At 43.4% G+C, this 19,010-nt stretch overlaps 1 protein-coding gene across 3 annotated transcripts in view; it reads right to left on the bottom strand.

Annotated features, from left to right (window-relative positions):
* LOC107395821 (vasorin) overlaps positions 1 to 19,010 on the bottom strand; it is a 54,594-nt gene that overhangs the window by 23,494 nt on the left and 12,090 nt on the right. The window contains exon 1 of one of the 3 annotated variants that reach the window (XM_070550070.1): positions 14,997 to 17,645. The exons of the other annotated variants lie outside the window; for them this stretch is intronic. Coding sequence (XP_070406171.1) covers positions 14,997 to 15,289 — 293 coding nt within the window. The 5' untranslated portion in view covers positions 15,290 to 17,645. Of the gene's footprint in view, positions 1 to 14,996; positions 17,646 to 19,010 lie in introns of those variants that run through there. 3 annotated transcript variants of the gene reach the window in all.

Here is a 19,010-nt window from a genome sequence, read left to right as displayed (position 1 = left end):
TCTGGTCTCTTATATGAATAAAGTGACATGAATAAGGTTTAAAAATGAAATGTGATGAGAATGTCACAAACAAACAACAATCACACTTACAAACTCCATTTTTATTTGGAGATTCAACTTTTTTATTTATTTCGTGTCAAATGGTTTTTGTCTGTTACTGTAAAATTCGCCATTTTTTGTTGACTAGTAGTGTTGGTCAATGTTTAACGCTAACTAGCAAGATGTTTACGTTTGTCAGCCATTTTAGCGTTTGACCATAAATACAATTATACTCTTGGACTAAATTATTACCAACTCACAATTCCTTTCTTTCTTTTTTGGCCCATGAGAAGAACTCGCTGAACTCGCTGAGCTGCTGCTGTCTGTCTCTGACACCTGTGTCTGCCCCAGCTCTGACGCTCTGAGTCCTGCTTCACTCAGCCAGCCTGTCCCTGAGGAGAGGGGCTGTGTCGGAGAAAAGTCCATGGTGTCTTTCAAAATAAAAGCTCGCGAGTCAAATATTTCAAAATCAATATTTTTCTTCTCCATGTTGGGGGGGGGGGGGTTGGGGGACGACAAATGCGCGTTTGTCCAATATTGAAGGGGACACGTCCCACCCGTCTCCCCCAATTCCTACGCCCTTGCTCCCTATATTGCTGAACTGTTAAAGCCTTATGCTTCAACCCGATCCCTCAGGTCCACACATCAGAACCTTCTAGAAGTTCCAAAGACCAGATACAAAAGTCGAGGCGATCGCTCCTTCCAGACTGTTGCACCCCGACTCTGGAATGATCTTCCTTTATCCTTACGCAGCATTGACAGTCTGGACACTTAAAAAAAACAGCTAAAAGTCCTTTTATTTAAAGCTGCTTTTACCTAAATCTTTTATTTTCTTATTTTTAAATCTAATTTTTAATCTTTCATCTGTTTATGAAATGTAATAATTTTATGACTTTTTCTCTGACATTAATCTGATTCTGCTTTGAGATCATTTTGATTTAATGATGTTATTCTATTTATGATTTTATGACTTTGTTTTATTTTGTTTTGATCAATGTGAAGCACATTGTGATTCTATGTCTGTGATGAGTGCTATATAAATAACACTTACTTACTTACTTACTTACTTACTTACTTACTTACTTACTTACTTACTTACTTACTTACTTACTTAATTTATATGGGCACTTGAGACATTCCACACTCACAGCATTCTTCCTTCTAATCACTTCAGTTTCATTGGTGGCACTGAGGGTGGGGCCACAGTCACTGGCCCCTGCAGAAATCTGATTGTTCCCTTGAAGTTCCGCCTGTCACTTACTGGTGAGTGCAATTCCAAGTCAAAACACCAGTGGCACTAATGAGTGAAATAGGAATTTCCAGCGTGAAATATTGTGTAAGGATGTTGGACAAATACTGTGCCCCCTTGATGTCCCCATACTCCAAAAATCCTAGATCTGCCACTTGTTACTTTATTTAAATGTGTGCAACAAAGGAGATCTCAAAGCATTATGCAAAAGCCAACAAGTCAAATCTAAAACAATCATTTTCAGAAATAATAAGTAAAAATTTGTTTCTCAGTGAACCTAGCCTTAAAAAAACTAAGAAATACTACATTTTGAAGGTGCACATTGAACATTTTAGAGACTACGTGTTGTTTTCAGGCAGCACTGTTGAAGTGGTACCACTGTGACTAGCCATTAGCATCAGTCTACCCTCGGACAGACATGATAAAACCATGAAAACAACACAAGCAAGTTTTAAAAACTACAGATGGTGCACCTGGGTTTGTCTTCACATCTCAGATGTCTGTCAACAGCTGGCTATAAGCTTGTCACACACACTCAGCTGCACACAGGTGTTCAGGCAGGCCTCTGGCAGCAGGACAACCCTGTGAAGCATGTCAGCTCTTTATTATTATATTATTATTATTATTATTATTGTTATTATTATTATTATAAAAGCCATCGACTCTTTCCTAGGAAGTAAAAGAGCTCCCAGTTCCAGTAACTCCTTTTGTCAGAGCAGAACTGATGTTTTTAGAGTAAAGAACCATCTCACTAGAACTTGTTTTGCCAGAACTAACACCGTTTAAATCAAAACTCAATTAGAGGAAATCACATAGTAAACAACTGCTACGTGTCAGCTTCGGGGGATTCTTTCAAAACTATGGTGACTTTTCACCCTGAAGCTGAAAAGTCTGTTATTAGTAACCACTCAACCCTCTGCTGCCCTGTCAGCTCCTGGCCTGCCATCACTTGTCGCTTGTCTTACTGAGTAATTGACATCTGGGGAAGGCATCTCCTCTGAAGCTAATGAATGACGCTGCAGAAGCATTGGAGCCAAGCTTTGCTTCTGGTTTTGTTTTCAATCAAAGAAACCTTCCTGTGATCCATTTTCCGTTGCATATTCCAGCTTTGATGTCTGAAACACCTCACTCATCACTGCTATAAACCAGTCTCCTACATCATTCCCCTCATCCATCCATTCTTCCACCATTAAAGGGATATTCCACCTCTGAGTGAAATTTTGTCTATTTCCTTATTTCCTAGAGCTAGATAAGTGAGAGAAAAGCATTTTGTAACCAGCGCAGTAATTATCCTGGTCTGGCAGCCCATCTGCGTTAGCTTAGCATAAACAATGGAAGTGAATAGCAGGAACTAGCATTTTGTGTGCAAAAATGATCAAAATGACTCAATAATGATACTAATTATTCCTGGAGAGCTCAATAATCGTGGCGACTGCAAATAAAAAGTAAAAAGTAACTTGAAGGACTTCCAGGAGCTGATATAGACTTGGGACTACATTACAACAAAGCACCACTGTAAGCCGCCGCTGCGTGGTGCCGCTGCATGGAGCTGCTGCATGCGCCGCTGCATGGAGCTACTGCATGGAGCCGCTGCATTGAGCCACTGCATGGAGCTACTGCATGGAGCCGCTGCATTGAGCCACTGCATGGAGCTACTGCATGGAGCCGCTGCATGGAGCTACTGCATGGAGCCGCTGCATTGAGCCACTGCATGGAGCTACTGCATGGAGCCGCTGCATTGAGCCACTGCATGGAGCTACTGCATGGAGCCACTGCATGGGGCTACTGCATGGAGCCGCTGCATTGAGCCACTGCATGGAGCTACTGCATGGAGCCACTGCATGGGGCTACTGCATGGAGCTGCTGCATGCGCCACTGCATTGAGCCACTGCATGGAGCTACTGCATTGAGCCACTGCATGGAGCTACTGCATTGAGCCACTGCATGGAGCTACTGCATGGCGCCGCTGCATGGAGCTGCTGCATGGAGCTACTGCATGGAGCTGCTTCATGGAGCTGCTGCATGGAGCTGCTGCATGGAGCTACTGCATGGAGCTGCTGCATGGAGCTGCTGCATGGAGCTACTGCATTGAGCCACTGCATGGAGCTACTGCATTGAGCCACTGCATGGAGCTACTGCATTGAGCCGACTGCATGGAGATACTGCATTGAGCTACTGCATGGAGCTGCTGCATGGAGCCGCTGTATGGATCTACTGCATGGCGCCGCTGCATGGAGCTGCTGCATGGAGCTACTGCATGGAGCTGCTGCATGGATCTACTGCATGGCGCCGCTGCATGGAGCTGCTGCATGGAGCTACTGCATGGAGCTGCTGCATGGAGACGCTGCATAATGATTCTGCATAATGCTGCTGCACGGTGCATGGATATAACACAGTGGGTGAAAAAGCCTCTGGCAGCTGAATAAACAACAGTCCCATCCATATTTTGGTGAAGAACCAAAAGGAAGTGCACCATTACTATCTATAAGTAGTCTTTCATTTAATATAATTTCTTGAGTGTTGCTGAACCTCCTATAAGCATGAGGTGTGGCTAGTGCGTGTGTGTTTGTTTAAAGAAGCCAGAAACTTTTTCGAACGCTGTGTTATATTCATGCGCCATGCAGTGGCGGCTTACAGTGGTGCTTTGTCGTAATGTAGTGCCAGGTCTAAATCGGCTGCTGCAAATCTTTTGTGTTACTTCTTACTTTTCATTTGCAGTCAACATGATTACTGAGCTCACCAGGTGAGAAATCACATGACTTTACTGAGTTATCATCGCTTCTACACTTGTGATGAGACAGTCCCCTTTGATCGCTAGTTTTATATCAAAACTAAGGCTCACCTTTTTAATTTGGCCTTTGGTTGATGTTTTTCCATGTTTTATTTTCTGAGATGTGTGACATTACTTCTGTAATAATCTGTACTGACATTCATTTATTTCCTGTTTTTTAATTAATATTGGTTATTTTAAGAATGTTTACAGCACTTTTGTCAGCTGCCATGCTGAGTGGTCAAGTGGTTTGACTTGACTAGAAGTTCCTACAGAAATTTCTGTTTCATGTTTCTGTATTGTCATCATTTCAGTTCAGCGTGAAAGTCCAATTCTCCAATAAATTCTCAGAAATCAGTTTTACTCTTATCAGTGTATAGCTCATTTATTTTATGTTGAGGGCCAAATAAAGAATGGACAGGCAAACCCTAAAAGTGTATCAGAGATCATCGTTTAAATCCTGAGGGAATGGTATTTCTATGGTGTCTTCTTGGGGTTCTACCAGTGGTGGGCAGTCAGGGCCAGCAAAGCCTTCTCTGCTGGCCTAAACATACTCAAAAACGTAAATGTATTTTTTTTCCTTTGGTAAATATTTTTAAATAAAAAAAATGTTCACTGGTCTATTTTCTTTATATCCTATTATACCCACTTGGCTGCGCTGCTTCCAGTGTTAAAATACCAAGGCTGGGTGTTATCCAATCAGATTTAAGCTAGCTTGTGTTTTCAGGCAGATTAAGTCTGCCCTAGGCCTTCAGAATCAATCGAGAAGCCCGCTGTCTGCTGTAAGTGAACAGAGACGATCTAGTTGCGATAGCCAATCAGCTCACGAGTCAGCGTGGCTCAGGCCAGCTAGCTGGCCTCACGCAAAAGTTGACATGAACGCATCCTGTGATTGGATAAGCAGTAGTTAGAACTTTTCTAGCGGCATGAAGCAAAATATCAAAACTAAACACAGAGATTTGTATCTATAGGCAGCTATCGGTGTGTTTTTGAACACATGATGGCTGAAAGAGGAGAAGAGACAGACTTGGATGCAGATTAACTTGCCACCATGCTTGCCACACCATTTTCCAGACGGACCTTTCAAGAAAAAATGGATCTTGTGAGAACAGGTCGTCTGACTCCAACGCTAGCTGGCTTGTCCCAGCAGGGGAAAGGATTTGTTCGTCATTTTCAGGCAAGCAACTATGAACGGTACCCATGGCTAACAGCTTCAGAGAACCGCTGCAGGTATTCTGCTGGGAATGCCTGTTGCTCGCATCAGATGGATTTGGTAGCATTAAAGCGCGTTAAAACGTACGCCAGAAACACGACCGGACAGACACGTCTTTCAGCATTAGCCTCCGTGTCCATAGAAAAGGATCCACTCATGGACCTGAAGTGCACAGATGAACTGTACAGAGCCATTGAGGTTTTCCTGAGGAAAGAAAGAAGGATGGATTTTATTTTCAAATGAGCAGGAGAGGAGGAGATCCATGCTGGACATTTATGTTGGTGAGTAGAAAGTATTTTTTAATGTTTTGTCATTTCATTTTGTTAATAATAAATGGTAACGAAATAAAATGGCTAATGAAATAATTCTACGTGTTCTGTTTCTATGCAATTTATATTGTGTATAATGTGGTGTGTGCAGCTGCGCCAACATGTTCAATTGTTTCGCGGTGCAATTTTCTCCAAAACAAATGCAAATAATGTGTTTGCTTTACTTATTTATTTTATTGTCTCATCTCTTAAACCCGTCTTTCATTTTTTGAGATTTGACGGTATCCGTGGTCTTTGCTTCCTACTCTCAATTGGGAATGCGAGTTTGATTTTAAAGGCTCCGGAAATGACGTCTTGCCCAGCCACTGGTGTGTGTGTGTGTGTGTGTGTGTGTGTGTGTGTGTGTGTGTGTGTGTGTGTGTGTGTGTGTGTGAGAGAGAGAGAGAGAGAGAGAGGTTTCTCCAGCTGTGATGTCTTATTGATGGTATTTTAAGGTGTGTTAATTTAGATTGGACTGAATAGGAAATCACTGAAGGCCCAGGGGTGGAATGCACCGCCCGCCACTGGGTTCTACAACCCCCCAAGGCGCTTCACAGCACAAGCAGTCATTTACCCATTCATAAGCTGGTGATGATGAGCTACAGTGTAGCTATAGCTGCCCTGGGGAGTGCTGACAGGGGCGAGGCTGCCAGGCGCTGGTCCCTCCGACCACCAGCAGGCAAGGAGGACTGAGTGTCTTGCCCAGGGACACAACAGCAACATTCTCTGGCAGGAGCTGGGATCAAACCTACAACCTTCTGATTACTGAACAACCCGCTTTGCCTCCTGAGTGACTGCTGCCCCTGTATACCTTGTTTTTGATTTCACCTCTGATTCACCTTGCAGAGATCTGGTTCTTTCACAGCACTTAAAACAGCAATTTTCTCTGGAAATTTAGAGACACACCAGAAAGTCAGGAACAGTCTGTGCTTCTTTTTAAAAACATACATCTCTGAGTTCAGCTCTGTGGGTGCTACACCCTTTTATGTGCACAAACTCACACACACACACACACACACACACACACACACACACACACACACACACACGCACACACACACACACACACACACACACACACACACACACACGCACACACACACACGCACGCACGCACACACACATACACACACACACACACACAAACACACACACACACACACACACACCGAAACAACCCCAAAGGCCTCTACCAGCAGTCCCCTGCAGCTGGATTGCCTCATTAACCAAGTGTGTGAATGGATTTACTGCTGCAAGGCTTCACAGGATCTGCCAAAAACTACATAAACACACACACACACACACACACACACACACACACACACACACTTGTGATGGGATTATAATTTGGAAATTAGTTCACCTTCCAGAAACAGTTTATGTTTGAGGATGAAGATATTCCTGCAGAAGGATGTTGCTTTGGCATGTGTGTAGGACTGCTGTTTACTTTGTCACTTATCTATTTACTTTAACTCCTGACAGATTGTTTAAAGTAAACACACACACACACACACACACACTCATTCTTGTCTCTGCTGGAAGGGGAATCAATTAGAGCAAACTGAACTGTGTGTGTTTGTTTGGTTCAGTTAAAGCCACTGACCTTGACTGGTTCCCGACCCAGAAACAAAGGCTGCATTATTCACAGGAACATAAAATCACGTTTTTTAACTCTTTGCTTTGCCGAACCGAGTCACGGCATCTGCTCTGTCAAGTTTACAAGCCCGGGCCTGCTCCCTGACACGACATTCACAGTTTGAAATCAGTTAGACACATAAAATCTGTCTAAGGCAGGAGGGCGACTCTGCTGAGGAGTGTTTGTGGCTGCGGAAATATAAAAGAAAAAACTGGAGCGGATTTGGGTTTCAGCAAAATTATGCGTTATGGAACTGAGAGAAAAATAAGAAAGAAAGAGTATTTGTTCATAATTTACTGATGACAAATAAAATGTTCAGATTTATCCAAGACAGTACATGCACACACACACACACACACACACACACACACACACACACACACCAGAAAATGCTTATCTGTCCTTCGAGCCCATTAATCATGACAAATGCCAGACTCTCTCTGTTTGGCACTTCTTTAGATATAAAAGCTACAATCAGCTCCCTTCAATAAGGAGCGTCGCCTGGGTCCAGAGTTCGGTTAAAGTGACTTTAATTAATTCGTGTTATTTCCTCACAAACATTCCAGTAATGTGAGAAAAAAAATGTCTGAAGTTGTGCCATAAACAATTTAGCTGCTTAAGGTCAAAGGTCGTGTTAGCATTCCGTCTTGCTTTCCATGTTTTGTTTTTCTTTTGTTGCCGTTCAAGTCGTGTGGAGGATGTCAGATTACAGGAGCAAAGAAAATCTGAGTAAATCCTTTTGAGCTATTATATATATGGGTTTTGATAACTGTCATGATGATTTCTAAGTGTTTCAATAAATCTGAAAGTCCAGCTGCAACCCTATAGCTATGTTCCTACCGCCTCTTTCTTCAATCACAAACATGCCATTCCATGTGCTTGCACTTAAAACACGGGCCCTGCTGCACACTGCAGAGTGAAACTGGACTCCGAGTAAAGAGACACGCGAAGGAACGGTGATGACACGCTCGACTGCAGACCAGGCGCTGACACACCACACTGAAAACAAAGCCTTGGGGTTACGGGGGAGGAAAGGGGGAAAGGCGTTTTTAGGAGAGCTCACCAACAAAATGGTAAAAAAAAAAAAACATCTTAAGTTCTTTAAACTGACTCCCTTCTTAGAGGAAGTGTATAACAGAGAGGGATACTGAGTTCATCCGACTGTGTTAAAGATGGAAACGTCAGCGGTTCTGTTTCATGGGAACATGAGAGGTGGTAGTTTTACAGACATTATGAGTCTTTGTTCAACAACAAATGTGACAACAAAAGTGGACTAAGGCACTGTGTGCATGGTTGGGCTAGTTTCCCAACACTAGTTTATCTTTGAATAAACAATTATGCTCATATTTACACCAATACACATTACTAGAGCTCAGTCACACAAACCAAACCTGATTTTTTTTTTTGCTTTTGAACCTTGGATCATTGGTAAGTTGCTCTAAAATGTGACTGATTGGATCCACATTGTTTCATTTTTCCTAATCAGAGCATCTGTTATAGATTTAATGAGTGTGACAAAATGAGCCTAATTAAATCAAACAAGTGCAAAAACTCACAGCCGACTCTACAGATCACCAGTTTCAGGAGTGCACAGTCTTCTTAAAGGTCCTATGTATTTGAAATGATAAATGATGAATGATCCACACTTGAATAGCGTCTCTCAGAGTCAGAGGACTCTAATGTGCTTTACACTACAGTGTATCATTCACACACACACACACACACACACACACACACACACACACACACACACACACACACACACACACACACACACACACACACATTCACACACTGATGGTGATGAGCTACATTGTAGCCACAGCTGCCCTGGGGTGCACTGACAGAGGCGAGGCTTGCGAGCACAGCTGTCACCTAAAATGTCACTGATGACATCAGCTGAATCAGCTTTTGAACTGTGAATTTAACTGTTAAACCTTAACTTTGTGCACTGCTCAGTGTTAAAGTCATAACCTAAATGAAGTATTTATCTTGCAAATGTTAATAATGAATGTAGAAATAAATTTCAATTCAATTCTGCAGCAGCACTGAGCTGCTCAAAGATGTACCTGACTTTAAATCGGCTTTACTGGAAATCCAAGTGAGAACCTAAATCACTGTGATTAGATAACCCTAACCCATTCAGACAAGCCTGACTTAGATGAACTGACATGAAGTTGTGTACTTTTTTCTTTTTAATGCACTAAATCCTTCCAGTAAAAATTGAACAATGTTTAAAAGAAAAAACATTGACTTTGTTTTTATGCTGATTGGAAATTTTTTAAGTAAGAGCTGAACCCTTCTGTCCTAAGGAGGGTCAGCGAGCTCTCTCACTGAACTCTGATGCAGCTGTTTATCGAGAACGCTGTGACATTACTTTGAAAAATGGCAGCTGTCAGATTTTAACGAGTAAAAAGTCCTGAACTGACCATCAACCCAATCAGGTCTCGGCACAGATTAGGCCCGTTTATTTTCTGCCACGATTGAGCCAAGAAAATAGCTCCTTTAATCTCTACTGGATCAATTTGTCTAATTTATCTCATCTATTTGACCGAGAACAGTCTGGTGTGTTTTGGCTTCATCAGAGCTCTGAGTCATGTCTCTGCAGCTGACCGACCTGCTGGCTTCTTGATTTGTCTGTGTTTACAGAGTGGTGTGTGCAAGCCAAGATACTTCGAACATACCAGACAGAAACAAAAGAAAACTACTCTTTAAAGAGATATTTAAGACCTTAGAAGAGGTCATTGTCAGACGGTTGCAGTTTTGACTTTGGCTGTTTGGCTCAAAAACAATGTGATGTTTACATACAGGTTAGAAAATGAGGTAGATTTATTTCATCAAAGCTCTGGCCTGAATCCAACTTTGCATTAAGACTGGGTTCTCAGGTGTCAATTGTGAGAAATCAAGATGGCGGCGCACACAGACGCAGTGGCTCTGAGCTCTTCACTTAGGCTTTTTACCATGTTTTGCTTCGTCTTTTTATGTTTTATTACGGACTATTGCGGAGCGAAACTCACGTATGACCGAGGGGAACTATACAGCATCGGATACAACTGCCGGATGCCCATGACAAAGGAGTATCAAAGCTCCCACAACATCCCTCCGAATATAGCGAGGCCTTTGGACGCTCCGTGGATCGTTGCTGGCTCAGTTACGCGTCATAGGAGGCGGAAGGAACGCAAACAAAAGCGGGGCTGCCGGTCTGGCCTGCAAGCCAGACTAAAGAGGCAGCTATTTAAACCACCACTCCCACGCATTCTCCTGACCAACTCACGATCTATTGTCAACAAAATCGACGAATTGGACTCACAGCTCATTCACTCACTCGGGACTGCTGCGTTCTGGTCGTGACGGAGTCCTGGTTACGAGAGGACATTCCTGATGCGTCAGTGCAACTACCGGGCCGCACTCTACACCGTAGCGACAGGAAAGCTTCAGCTGGAAAACGTAGAGGAGGAGGTTTGTGTATCTACACACACAACAACTGGTGTACGAACAGCAGGATCGCTGCTAAATTCTGCTCACCAGACATAGAGACGATATCTGTCACGTGTAGACCATTTTATCTGCCCAGGGAACTGACTGTTGTGATGATAACAGCAGTTTATGTACCACCGGATGCCAATGTCAGTCTAGCCCTTGATCATTTATACTATAAAATCAGTGAACAGCAGCAAACATATCCTGAAGGAGTACACATTATAGCAGGGGATTCCAACAAAGTCTGCTTGAGAACTGTGCTGCCTAAATTTGTCCAACATGTGAAATGCCCCACGAGAGGAAACAACATCTTGGATCATGTTTACACAAATATTAAACAGGCTTATAAATCTGTCTCTCTCCCCCCACTTGGAAAGTCAGACCATCTCTCTCTGCTCCTCCTACCTGCATACATACCACTGAAAAAAAGAATAAGGCCAATTATTAAAACCATTAATACTCTTACAGATGAAGCCATGGCTCAACTGCAGGATTGTTTTGCTCATACAGAATGGAGCATTTTTGAAAACGAAGATCTTCAAATTTACACAGATGCTGTGCTCTGTTATATCAAACATTGCATGGACACTGTTATCATTCACAAGCAGGTTCGGATCTACCCTAACTGTAAACCCTGGATGACGAGTAAGGTCAGGGTACTATTAAAGGCACGTAATGCTGCATACGCGTCGGGAGACCAGGCCAAGTACTGGCCGGCAAGGACTGATCTTAAAAAGGGAATCAAGGAGGCTAAAGTGAGCTACACCAAAAAGCTGTCACAACATCTGGCTGCCAGAAACCCAAGTAGGGTCTGGGAAGGACTGAGACATATTACCAAATACAAGGATAGCAGATCTAGCACTGAAATAGGAGCTTCATTAGCTGAGGAACTCAACTATTTCTTTGCTCGTTTTGAGAATACCAGCTTCCACACAACTAACATCACTCCTATAACATCACCTGCTGAGTTTGGTTCAGATACACAAATACTCACACTTCAAGAACAACAGGTTCGCACCGTGTTCAGGGCTGTTCATCAGAGGAAAGCGGCTGGTCCAGATGGTATTCCTGGCAAGGTGCTGAAGAACTGCTCAGAACAGCTGTCAATGGTATTTACCAAATTATTCAATCGCTCCTTGTCTGAAGCTACGGTTCCATATTGTTTGAAATCAACAACAATAGTCCCACTCCCCAAGTCTACTATAGTCAACAGTCTCAATGATTACAGACCCATAGCACTCACACCGGTGGTGACCAAGTGCTTTGAGAAGCTGGTGCAAAAACATATCCTTCCTCCCACCCAGCATGGATCCCTACCAGTTTGCATATAAAGCAAACAGGTCTACTGAGGATGCCATATCTAATACTCTCCACTCCTCTCCTCTTTGCAACATCTGGAGAACACCGGCACCTCCGTTGGAATGCTTTTTATTGATTTTAGCTCTGCTTTTAATACCATAATCCCGAACATTCTTGTAACCAAGTTGATTAATCTGAACCTCCCCCCTACCACCTGTGGCTGGATCAAAGATTTCCTCACCAATCGCCCACAGGCTGTCAGGTTTGGTGACAAGCAGTCATCCACTCTGATGCTCAGCACTGGTTCCCCTCAGGGCTGTGTGCTAAGCCCCCTGCTGTTCACCATCTACACCCATGACTGCATTCCTATTCGTCGCTCTAATAAGATCATTAAGTTTGCAGATGACACCACTCTTGTAGGTCTTATTCATAACAACGATGACGCAGCATACAGAGGTGAGGTTTGCCATTCATCAGAATGGTGTGATGATCATAACCTCTCTCTTAACATCAAGAAGACCAAGGAGATGGTTATTGACTTCCGAAGGAGTAAGGATGCCCCCCGCCCTCTCTGCATTAAAGGAGCTGAGGTGGAGCGAGTTCCCTCCTTTAAGTTTCTCTGGATTTACATCTCTGAGGATCTGTCATGGACAATCAATACCACTGCCTTGGTCAAAAAGCACAACAGCGGCTGCACTTCCTGAGGGTCCTGAAGTGGAACAGGCTGCAGACCAACCTTCTGGTGTCTTTTGATCGAGCAATCATTGAGAGCGTGATGACTTACGCTGTCCCTGTGTGGTACGCGGGGTGCAAAGTAGCTGATAAAAACAGATACCAGAAGGTCATCAGAGCGGCGGAAAAGGTGATTGGATGCATCCTTCCCTCCTTGGACACTATCGCCTTGCAGAAGTGTCTCACTAGAGCAAGGACCATCTCCAGGGACATTTACCACCCAAACCACTACCTTTTTGCCATGCTGCCCTCTGGGAAAAGGTTCAGATCCCTCAGCTGCAGGACCGACAGACTGAGGAAGAGTTTATTTCCCTGGGCTGTTAGAACCCTGAATGCACAGAAAAATCAACTATATTGATACTATTTATTGTATTTTGTAATGTTTTTTGTTTTTATTGCATGGTGCATATTGTACTTGTTTTAGCTATTTTTCTTAGTATTTTTAGCGGATGCCTAATGTGAAGCTCTAGGAAATTTTGTTGAATGGACAATCATTTAATGACAATAAAGGATATCTATCTAAGTTATCTGGTCAGAACTAATCCCTGTTTCTCCAAACTGAGGTTATTCAAAGAGCGAGTAAGGTAATAATCATTCATAAGCTTTCTACACAATTCTCTCAGAAAATCTGAACTATCACCTTACTGTTGCTGTATTTTTATCTTTAAAAGTCTTCCGTTTGTGTTTTTTCTTCTGTTTCCTTGACCCATACTTCCAATATTCAACCCTTCCACTCCCATTTTGAGTTAAAGCTGAGGCAAGCTCACTTATAAATTATGTTACACTTCTTTGAAGTAGTTTTTTGTTTTCATCAGTGAACAACAAGTCCAAATTAAAAAATACCACAGACACGTTCATGATCAAATGATGCTATAGTGGGATCAGAGGGTCTGAAGTCAAATGAAAACAATAAAAACTCCCCACAATGCATAATTTGAAATCCAGAGGAAATGTCAATGGTCTTTTTTTTAAAGAAATTTTTTGTTTTGTTCTTTTTTCACTTAACTTTATACATTTGAGGTTTTCATACATTTTTTGCAGAACTGGTTGACTAGATTTTCTAGAGTTAATGTGACAATGAAAGAAAGAAAAGCTCTAGTTTAAAATTTTATATGTCTTAAAGGAGACATAGTATGACTTTTTCTCTTAAGATATAAAAAAGTTCTTTACACAAAATCCCTGTTACATTTTAACTATTTTATTCTTGTTTCAGTACCTTCCAGAATGAGCCGTTTCAGGACTGGCCACGCCCACCCATCTCTCCTGCTCAGGCTGCTATAAGCTGAGATGCTCCCATATCTGGGAGGGGCTTGGAGTAGAGCTGTTGCTCCTCCAGTGTGCACAGGTGAGGAGGGTTTCTATGCAAATTTCTAACTGTGATGTCCCAAACTATTTTTTTAAACAGTTCATGTTATGCTAATAATTCCTAAATCCAAGCAATTGTTTGGAGCATCTGAAGAAGCAGTAGAGACCCACAGGGCAGCACAAAAGGATGCAAAAGGCGAGTTTTGCAAATGTCCTTAATAACTTTTTTTGTGTTTAGAAAGTTCCTCTCCGTACTTTTGAATATTCATTAAAAGTACAACTATCATCCCCCCCCCCCCCTGCAGAGAATAAACTAATGAAGTATACTGAATGATTTCCACCACAATCATTAGATGACAGCTCAGTTTGTCTCTTAAAAGCCTCTTTTATAAGACACACCATGCCGACAAATTGGCGTAATATTACCACAGCGGTGTGTCTTATGAACGTGCCGTCCCAGCATGGCATCACATGAATTTTGTGCATTCGTTCCGCCTCGGTTGGTAGAAATATCGCGGTAATTGTCTGAGCTCTTACCCCTTCTTTCCGCCGGAGCTGTCAGCAGCACGTTACTGCAGCAGCACGTCATAGCTGCTGATAGGAACCGCTGTGGTCAACAGAACCTTTTCCACCGGAGCCGTTAGCAGCCGTCAGCAGCACGAGTCGGCCGCGTCTCAGGAGCAGCATGTCGCGGCCCTTACGTGCCGGTTCTAATTTCTACGCGCGACGCCTCTGAAACGAGTCAAGTTCGACTTTTTTGGGGAAGGAAAGACAGGAAATCGGATGCGGAAATGGAGCAAAGCTCCCGAAATTTTCAGAATAAAGAAATGTACTGCCTTCCGGTTGCTTTACTTTAAAAAAAAAGTTACTAACTCCTGTGAGAAGTTATCACCTAGTTAGCGGTCTCCTTTGTTTTTCAGGTCCGCATTGGCGATTATAAAACGGACAGAACATAAAACACAAACCTTTTGGAGCCATGTTGTAGTTTTCTCCTGCTTGTTGTTGTGTTTACTGACGAAGTCACTCGTGTGACTTCGTGCTCTGTCGGTGACTGCTGCTCCCCTGCTGCTTCGCGTCTCGTGGGAAGGGCCAAGCAGCAGCTTACGTGAGCAAGACATGCTGCTGCAGTAACATGCTGCTGACGGCTCTGGTGGAAAGAAGGGGTTAGAAACAACGATTGTGCCTTGACGCAACAGAGGACGGTGTCAGGATCAAGTGAGGAGTTGCTGTCGAGAAAAGGAAAGTAAACACGAGCCATTTAACTTAAAGATAGCGGCTTCGTTCGCAGTAAAATGCAAGTTATGTCCGAGATAAATGAAGTCCACAGCAGCATACCACCTTCATGCCTCCTTCACCTAATCTTTTATGAAAAGAAAACGATTGTGCCACATTACCGCCACGGTCTGACCACTTATGTAAGGCTTCTTGATGTAGAACCAGCATTGCGGCAAATTGACGGCATTATTTTGTAAAAATGCTTTTGAAATCTAACATTTTGTGGTGCAAACTGCTTGCTGTCCCAATATTTTATAGCACCTCTACGTTTAAACTGCCCTGTGATTCATGATCCTTCAGTTTATTCAGTCATTATAAGCACAACTTCCTCCTGCATTAGAACAAAGCAGGCGAGAATCTGCTAAGGATCTTCAACAAGCCCAGTCTTGCCTGTTTTATTTTTTTTATCCTTTTTGTTCCCATCATCAGAAATGATTGCATCAAGCTAAATGTAGCCTGCTCAACAGGTTTGTTTTGTTTATCATTTCTGTCATCTGGATTGTAAGAAAGCTATTTCTGTATCTGTGGTTCTTCTGCTTCGTTAGGTTCTTGTCCCGGTCGGTGGGTTGATTGGATCACCCTTTGACCTTTGACCTCACAATCCCCTACCAGCTGCAGAAAGGCCTCTGAGGAGAGATATGTGACTCTGTGTGTGTGTGTGTGTGTGTGTGTGTGTGTGTGTGTGTGTGTGTGTGTGTGTGTGTGTGTGTGTGTGTGTGTGTGTGTGTGTGTGTGTGTGTGTGTGTGTGTGTGTGTGTGTGTGAGGGGGGGGGGGTACAAAAGGAAAATATTTGAGGGATGAAGTTGGTCACTAAAAATTCATGAAGAGAATTTACTACTAACTTCATATCTTTGTGTGCAGCTGGGCGCTCATCTAGCCACATGTAACAGGTCCAGATTTCTATTTAAAAGATGCTAACGAACGAATGTACACAAAAAACATGAAATGCCTGAAAAATCTTCAAGCCTTTTTACAACACACACCGGCAAATCAGTGTAATATTACCGCAACGGAGCGTCTTATAAACGCTCCATGCCAGCAAGGCGTTGCGTTACGTTTTGCGGCGTTCATTCCACCTTGCTTGGTAATCGTAATACTGTGGTAATTGTCTTTCCTATGAACAGTGATTGCGGCTTGGCGCAACAGAGGGAGGTGTCATGATCACATGTCATGATCTACTGCCGAGATCCGGCTGGCAACTATATTAAAAATGACAGTAAACACGGGCTGTACATTTCGCTTTTATAAACAGAATCAGCTGAGATGATAATCTGGAGCGATGCAGCGCTCCTGGAGCTTATCTCCGTTACAGCTGGAGCTCAGATCACAGAGACTGCTCAGGAAATGTGGGGGGCTGTGGGACCTTTAGGAGCGGCTTGTTAAAAAAACTTAATGAGCACGGTTTTGATCTCAATAAAAAAGCAAGTTATGTTCAAGTTAAACGGAAGTCCGCTGCAGCGCAGAGACTGCCCCATACCCCTTTATACCGCCATCGCCTAAACTTTTGTAAAAAGGACATCATAGCGCAACATTACCGCCGCGATCTGACCACCTATAAAATGACCAAAAGCTCTCTGATGCCGCCACGGCGCTGCAGCAAACTGATGCCATTGTTTTGTAAAAACTGCTTCTAGGACTTCCTGGCAAAACCAAATCTTCCACATCAACACTGCCTTCAGTGCACCTGTCCAGCACTGATGAACACTTTCTGTGTCTCAAACTCCAAACTCTGCTCATCTGTTGTCCCTTTAAGGTGTTCAGAGCAACACGAGTTCAAACCTCTGTCTATTGATGTGCTCTGCAGCCCTGGGGCCGTTGTCAGCTCAAACCAGAGTATGTGTGTGTTTGTGTGTACTCAGTAGACTGAGTGGCTGAATGGGGATGAAAGAGTGCATGCATGCATCCTTTGTGTGTCTGCAGCCAGACTATTTGCCCTCAGGGCAGAAAGATGGAGCGGGGCTCAGAGGAAAAGGGGGCTGGAGATGGCTTTACTCAATCTATCACACTCAGGATGGAGAGATTTGTTTTAGCAGGTAGGGACGACATTGCTAACAGGCGCTGCTGATTTAGCTGTGAGGGGCAAAATTTCATACATAGCGCTTGCAAACCATTTTTGTTCGTTTTCAGTGCTAATGGCAATCTAAATCTGCATAAATTACCATATAAATTTTATTTTGCAATTTGCAGCAATAAAAAAGTTTATATACTAATACTCGCATGAGCTGTTTTGATCTGTTTTAGACTCAGATAGTTTTAAGATGGCAGAATTGTACTCAGTATGTAGTCAGAGTAGCCATTAGCTCATTATCTGGTCAGAACTGTTCTCTGTTTCTTCAAAGTGAGGTTGTTCAACGAGCTTTCCTAAAGGAATACTAAACAACGTTTTCATATTTTTACATCATTGTCTCGAGCTAGTATGTGCTAAAATGTCCCTTTACAGGTCTAATGGAATGTCACTCAGACTGCCCTCTGTGGCTAGAATACCCCATTTGCAACTTCAGAGTGCCTGTCTGTTGGAGCCGACATACCTGGCGCTATAGTCTGCTTCCAGCACATTTCTTGCATGTTTTACGGTAATTGACCTGTATTTGTATAGTGCCTTCTTAGAGTTGTACAATAATCATAAACACACTGTGTTCACACGCAGCAGGGATCATTGGCTGCACCTGGCGGTAAGGCGTTTCCTGTTTTCAGTGTTGCACTACGTGTAGCTGTTTGGTGTTTGGGGCTCACTAAAACTGATTTAATTTCTCTGTACTAGGATATCTCTGAGTTATTGTAGTACATAAGCACGCTAAAACGCACATTTTCTGTTGTTCCACCTAGCTTTTAGGGAACCTTTTGAGTTTGCACGCAGTTTATTTGGTATTGAACAGTTTGCTGGTCCAGTTAGCTTAGACTCAGCACGGCTATGGCTACTTCTGTCTCTGCTTCTCCGTCTCCTATCTCTTGCTCTCTGTGTCAGATGTTTAGTTACCCCTCTGCCTCCTTTAGTGATAATGGTACGTGTAATAAATGTAGCATTTTTGTAGCTTTGGAGGCGAGGGTGTCGGAATTGGAGTCCCTGCTCCGCGCTGTTGAAAAACCCGTAAACAGCCGTAGCTACTTAGCTAGCGCGGGGCTAACTAGCTCACAACCACCCCGTAGCGACCCTCCAGCAGAACCCGAGCAGCCGGGACCTCAGGATGGCTGGGTGACGGTACGCAGGAAGCATAGAACCCAGCCTGTGGGCAACCACCAACCCGTCCACGTTTCTAATAGATTTTCCCCGCTCAGTGACGCACCCACTGATAAGCCGACTCTGATCATTGGCAGCTCCATAGTCAGAAACGTGGCATTAGAGACTCCAGCAACCATAGTTAAATGTTTACCTGGGGCCAGAGCAGGCGACATTAAATCTTATCTGAAACTGCTGGCTAAGGATAAGCGTAAGTACAGTAAGATTGTTAGTCACGCTGGCGGTAACGACACCCGGTTACGCCAATCGGAGGTCACTTAAATTAATGTTGTGTGCAAGTTTGCCAAAACAATGTCGGACTCCGTAATTTTCTCTGGCCCCCTGCCTGATTGGACCAGTGACGACATGTTTAGTCGCATGCTGTCCTTCAACCGCTGGCTGTCTAGGTGGTGTCCTGAAAACAACGTGGGCTACATTGATAATTGGAAAAAATTTGGGGGGGGGGAAACCTGGTCTGATGCGGAG

This window comes from Nothobranchius furzeri, chromosome 4 (assembly GCF_043380555.1).
Source record: "Nothobranchius furzeri strain GRZ-AD chromosome 4, NfurGRZ-RIMD1, whole genome shotgun sequence".
Taxonomy (NCBI): Eukaryota; Metazoa; Chordata; class Actinopteri; order Cyprinodontiformes; family Nothobranchiidae; genus Nothobranchius; species Nothobranchius furzeri.
Note: the sequence above shows the minus strand (reverse complement) of the source record. Positions and strands in the feature narration are given on the sequence as shown.